At 40.7% G+C, this 6,177-nt stretch overlaps 1 protein-coding gene across 1 annotated transcript; it reads left to right on the plus strand.

Moving 5' to 3' along the window:
* Positions 1 to 269: 269 nt before the first annotated feature.
* LOC119736474 (cytochrome P450 4F2-like) lies at positions 270 to 4,851 on the plus strand. The gene is made up of 10 exons (XM_038210491.1): positions 270 to 589; positions 1,512 to 1,683; positions 2,136 to 2,320; positions 2,579 to 2,703; positions 2,992 to 3,054; positions 3,398 to 3,521; positions 3,677 to 3,954; positions 4,086 to 4,284; positions 4,423 to 4,505; positions 4,683 to 4,851. The coding sequence occupies exons 1-10, from the start codon at positions 425 to 427 to the stop codon at positions 4,849 to 4,851; spliced, it is 1,563 nt and encodes a 520-aa protein (XP_038066419.1). The 5' UTR covers positions 270 to 424.
* The last annotated feature ends 1,326 nt before the right edge of the window (positions 4,852 to 6,177 follow it).

The following is a 6,177-nucleotide window of genomic DNA, read 5'->3' on the forward strand; positions in this document are numbered from 1 at the left end:
TGTACCCTGCAACCCCGCACCCCGCAAGCCCCTTTAGGCGCCTCTACAGCGTGCTTCAGCTTACGCATGCGCAAAGCACGTATGTGGCGATGCTGAACGGGGCGGCCTATCAAAACCAGACCATTTTCCACTTTAGGTCAAGTCCAAAGTCGTGTATACGTCACGTAGTTGTATTTGTCTGAACCTTTACCAGCCTTACTCTGTCATGACTTTGGACCATATATTGTAGAGTTTTTGGTATTTTCGCGCATTGCTAGCTTGGTCAAAAGGCAGTGTGGGTTGACTGAACACATTGGTCGGCTGTTTGAGTGTATGGGACTTGTAAATGTTTTACTGAATATCACATCATAGTGACAGTACGAAAGGCAGACATTTTATATACTGTACACCATTATCTACAGAAACTACCATACTCTAAGCCAACATGGTTGAGCTAGCGTCTATTCTGGGTCTTGGTTTGGTTGCTGCATTGACGTATGCAGTCTGTGTCTTGGTGCGTCATGTTCAATCGCAGCGCAGAATTCGAGGAATTTTAATAAAACACTGGCCGGGACTTCCAGACCACTGGCTTTACGGAAATCTTCACCAGGTGAGAGAATCGTCGCATGGTGAAAATGCACCTTTGTATCCCATTTCAATTTTAGGTATTTCCTGGCTTTGCTTTTTATGCTAATATGATTTCTATAATAATTATGAGCAAAAGTGAGATGTCATTTTTAGACAGAAACCTCGAAGGTTACAGCTCTTGCATCACAACAATTTGCCAGAATTTTGAATTTTTTTTTTGGTAAATGTTTCTCTTTTTTTAGGGTGATTCGTTGTTGGGTCAGTAGATAGCTGTAAGCGGTTTTTTTTTGGGGGGGGGGGGGTTCACAATTTGAACAGAAATCCCCTAAGGCCAAAAAGAAAAATATTGCTGCTTCCGATTACATGGCATTTGAAAATAGGGTAGGTAGGTAGGGATTTTTTTTTTTTTTGCCAACTTTTTTGTGTACGATCAAAATTTGAGGCGTCTGCGTGTAGTCAAGGGTAAAAGGCAGAATTTGATGGTTTGGTGGGGTTTTTTCCTCATTTTTCTCATAAAAAAAATAGGGTAGGGGCTGTCAGAATAGGGTAGGTGGGGAAACCGGAAGCAGAACTATTTTTTGGCCTGAACTTCCAGTGTCTTCCTGAAAGGACATCACAGCAATAGTTTTCCAAAAAGGCATGGACGTTTTTCTGAATACATTTTTTTTTTCAAATACAATTAACCAAAAAGGAATGTCAAATAGTTTTCATACACTTTCAAACTCTTTAAGAAGAGTATAAAGTTATATAAAAAAAGCGTCCCTTAGACAAATATATCGCATGAACCCTTTAGGCTTGATATGGTATTGGAATTATCATATCATCTTTCTTGGGAACAATAATTGCGTATATTCTTTTCCCGGATTTAAAGATAATAAGTTTTACAACATATATATATAAAACTAAAATTAATTGTCAAGCTTATTATCTTCACTGTTTTGTAGCACCCGTTGGGAGACTCAAAGGTTCGAGCAGACGGTTCAGAGGAAGGGTTGAGATTTTCGAGGGAAATGGCTGTTAAATTCCCGCGTGGTTTCCGCTGGTTTCATGGACCTCTGACTATGACTGTGATGGCCAACCATCCTGATATAATGCGGGCAGTTATGAAGGGAAGAGGTAGGTATATAGACCATTATCATGTTGCGACCATCTTGATTTTTTTCCCATTGAAATCAACTTAACTAAAGCGAAGCTGGAAGGAAAAAAGTCTGGTTCCTTTTGCACATAGGTTTATAGCAATAGGTCACAGACAGGTGGAATGTGACTTCACAATGTGCAGTATCAAAATAGGTGACGTGACAAATGTGCCAGCTGGTATAGTTTTTGTAAAGTGCATAAGCAGCAAAATCAACTCACTCACGAGACCCCAAAAAGTGATTTTTTTTTCGGTTTTCTCAAAATCTTCACGGTGAGCAATAAAGGACAACAAATTGTAGAAAAATCAAAGGATCATAATACCTTCAAATCACAAATTGTGATTTGTTATACGCAAACCTTTTCCTTTAACTGAAAAAGATTTGACTAGAAACCAAATTTTGGATGATCTACCTTCCTTCAAATCCCTACAGATCCTAAGCCTACTAAGGCACTCGGGTCTGGCTACCGTTTTCTTCTGCCTTGGCTGGGGTATGGTCTGCTTCTTGCTAGTGGAGATACCTGGTTTCGCAATCGCCGCCTCATTACCCACGCATTCCACTTTGATATCCTCAAGACCTACATGACAATCTACAACAAAGCTACCGACATCTTGCTGGTGAATATCAACATCTATAAATATGTAGAATAATTTCACGCAGCAGCGCAGGGAACGATTTTACTACGTTGTACCAATTTTGTTGCTAGGTGTTAGGTTCTCAAGATTAATAAGAGCCTATATGAATTCAGCAAGCCATTTTATACTTCTTTCAGATAAATACTTCCTATAAAAGAGTTCCATATATACCCATTCATCTGGTAGGGATCAACATTTTGAAGGTTTTTTGTTCTTCCGATTTGATTCTGTTGCCTACAGAACAAGATGAGTGGATGTGCAGCAAGTGGTGAAAGTTTTGTGGTGACAAAGAACGTCAGTCTGTGTACGTTGGATATCTTGCTCAAGTGCGCTTTTTCTTATGAATCCGGCTGCCAAATAAGCGGGTAAGCCTATGTCTGTCGATATAGCATCTCATGTCCATTGACAATTTTTTTGGAAAATCCTCTTTTTTTTGCCTGTTACAGCTATTTTTTTTATCACTTCCCGTATGAAGTTTCATCCGTCGATGTGAATGTATCACTTCAAAATATTCAAAAGTGATGGCGACTTCTAGTAATAATTTACTTCACTGGACAATACTTAGCGCTAGTTTTCGAAATCATATTATCCAATTTACTATATTTATATTGAAATTCATGTAACATAGTTTTTCAATTGTTTGTTATGTGCAGAGACAGTCACCCGTATGTTACTGCGGTGAATGCAATTGCTCTTGCCAGCAGAGATCGAGTATTGTAAGTGCTTGTTATAACTTTTAATAATACATGTACTCTCAAAACGGGTTCCCCTGCTCATTTCAATCGTGCAAGAATTGTCTATCAAAACACGATCATGACTACATAGAGTGAAGTTTTTATTAAAATAAGTATACAAAGAATCTTTAATGTTTCTCCAAGCGTAATCAAATGCTGCTGTCACATGCACAACAGAATACAAATTGTACAACATCCTATATTAATAGGTATGTTTCTGTTCATGCATGCAGTGAGTTTCGCTCTAGGAGCCATCTTCTAACTGCAAAAGACTGATCCTGACCAGTTCTTTGTTGACCTACTTCGTTTTCCTCTCTTTTTCTAGCAATCCTCTTCTTCATCCAGATTTCATATTTCATAGGACTGCAGCTGGGAAAACATTTCTCAAAAATGTAGACTTTGTGCACGAGATCGCCGATAAGGTGATCAAAGAACGGCGAGACAAACTGGTGAGCAAAGTCGTCTTTGTATTTTTTCCCCTTGTGTTCGATGGGCTGAATATATTTTTTACAGGACATTTTGAGGGGTTTTTGTTTGGAAAAGGCGAGCAAACATTTTGGGTTCAATCAAGTGACCTTTGTTACTTCCAATCGTTTGTTGTTAGAGAGAGAAAGAGACGGATTCTGAGCCCGTGAAATCTAAAGACCAGCCCCTGGATTTCTTGGGCATCTTGCTGGCTGCTCGAGACGAAGACGGCAAGGGACTGACGGATCTAGAGATCCGTAACGAGGTGGACACTTTTCTCTTCGAGGGTCACGACACCACGGCCAGCAGCCTGACCTGGATGCTGTATGCCATGGCAACCAACCCTGAACATCAGAGGAAAGTCCAGGGGGAAATTGATGAAGTGATGGAAGGCAGGGAATCAGAGGAAATTCAATGGTAGGTCTACTTGGGCCATTGCCGTGTTTCAGCTCTCTGTCTTTACCACAAAAGCCTAAGTTGAGCAACTGCAGCAATTTACTGTTTTCTACACCTCTAATAGTCGTGAGTGTTTGCCTCTTGCTATTTAGGGAGGACCTTGGCAAGTTCAACTACTTGATTCTGTGTCTCAAGGAGGCCATGCGACTCTACCCTCCAGTACCAATGATCCAGCGTATTGTTGCAGAGAAAGACATCATGGTCCACGACAGGCTGATTCCTAAAGGCGCGTTGATAAATATGAACATCTACGCTCTCCACCACAATCCAGAGATTTGGCCGAATTGCATGGTAAGTCACGAAAATAATCCGTTTTACACTCACTCCATTTTGTGGATTTCAAATCACACTCCATTAAGTTCTGTTTTTACAACCAGGTCATTTCATATTACTTATACTCACATTTTTTTTTCATTTCCATTTATACAGGAGTTCATACCAGATCGTTTCGCACCGGAAAATATCAAGAATATGGATCCCTTCGCTTACTTGCCATTTTCGGCAGGTCCAAGGTAAATGATTGATGGGGTTGTGTCCCTTAATCCCCCAACACACACACCAGCAGGCATAGCCACCCTCCCTTCGTGGTGAAGTGTTGATGATTGTTTTTGTCAGGAGAGTTTTGAAGACGGAGACCTGCCATATACATTTTGCATCCTTATAAATTAATTGATTGTTTTACTGTTTAGGAACTGCATTGGACAGAACTTTGCCCTGAATGAGGAGAAGGTGATACTAGCACGAGTTCTGAGAAGATTTCACATCGAGTTGGATCCCGACCACAAAGTGACCGCCAGATTGCAGTTGGTTTACAAGGCAACCAACGACATCAAGCTTAAACTGAAACCTAGGTTTTAATAAGGGAATAACAGTGTGAGGAGCCGGTCTTCACTGCGTGATAATGACCGGGTGTGGGGGTGACCGCTGTTAATGGACCGAGACGAAGTCGAGGTCCATTAACAGCGGTCAGCCCCACACCCGGTCATTATCACGCAGTGAAGACCGGCTCCTCACACTGTTATTCCCATTAATAAATACCTTTATAACGAAATAAACAGTTAAAATGCTTCAATTTTGTGACTTTTTTTCCGGCGATATTTCCAGACTTTTTTTGTGTTCATGTTCATGGGCCATATTTTAGCTTAACAGCTGTCGTTAACGACCATTGATGGAGATCAATGTTAACGACGTAAACTCAACAGAAACTGCTGCCGTAGCGAAACAAATTACAACAATGTTTTCATATCTTTACCTGATGGAGGAAGCTGAAATCTCGTTTACACATTCCTTGTGTCCGGAATTACAGAGATGCTTGCTTTAGGAAAGGTAAATATGTCGGTGGGTGAAGTGTTTCAAAGAAAATAAATCGTAGATCTACGCTTTCGTCGTAAACATCCTCAGTATATACTGCACAGCTAGCTTTACGATGTCGTCTCAAAACTTCCTTACGCGCGCGCGCGCACGCATCCCTAGCAACTGTGTTGCGTACGCCGGCGCGCGTCAGTCTCACGCGATGGGGGTTGAGCGCATGTGCAGTGCTCAATTGTTAAAAGCTACCGCAGGACTGTTACTATATTTTGACCAATCATTGGCTTGCATGGGGCTGAACGGGGCTTGATCAATACTGGTTCAGGGGCCATTTATTCGCTTGATCTTTGAAGCCGGTCCATTATCACCGTTAATGACCGGCCACGTGATCGAGTCTCGACCAATCAGAAACCATCAACTCTCCAAGGTATTTATTAATCTAAAATAATCTGGCATTTCAATTTTTTTCAAATCAGCTGATTTCCTCCTAAATTCCATTGTCTGCCACTAAAAATTAACAAAACACCGTACAAATCTTCTGAAGCCTTGCGTTGTGGCTTGATTATTATTGCATGCCTAATTAATAAGGGAATAAATGTGTGTTTGTGAGGTATTATAACACTCTGTTTAAGACCGGTTTCGCCTCGGGTAATTATCGCCCATCCAGACTCAAACCGGTCTTAAACAGAGTGTTTAATACCGACCGAACACACATTTATTCCCATTCATAAATACCTTTTCGGTCCAAAATTTAAAAAAAAATGTTAAAAACTAGACGTTGCCAACCATTTTGTTCAACAATTTTAATTCATGTTTTACGAAACACCCCTCTGACTATAATATGGAATGCCCTCCACAACTTGTTACCTGATAGGG

The sequence above is a fragment of the Patiria miniata genome, unplaced genomic scaffold (genome assembly GCF_015706575.1).
Source record: "Patiria miniata isolate m_02_andy unplaced genomic scaffold, ASM1570657v1 HiC_scaffold_3, whole genome shotgun sequence".
NCBI lineage: Eukaryota > Metazoa > Echinodermata > Asteroidea > Valvatida > Asterinidae > Patiria > Patiria miniata.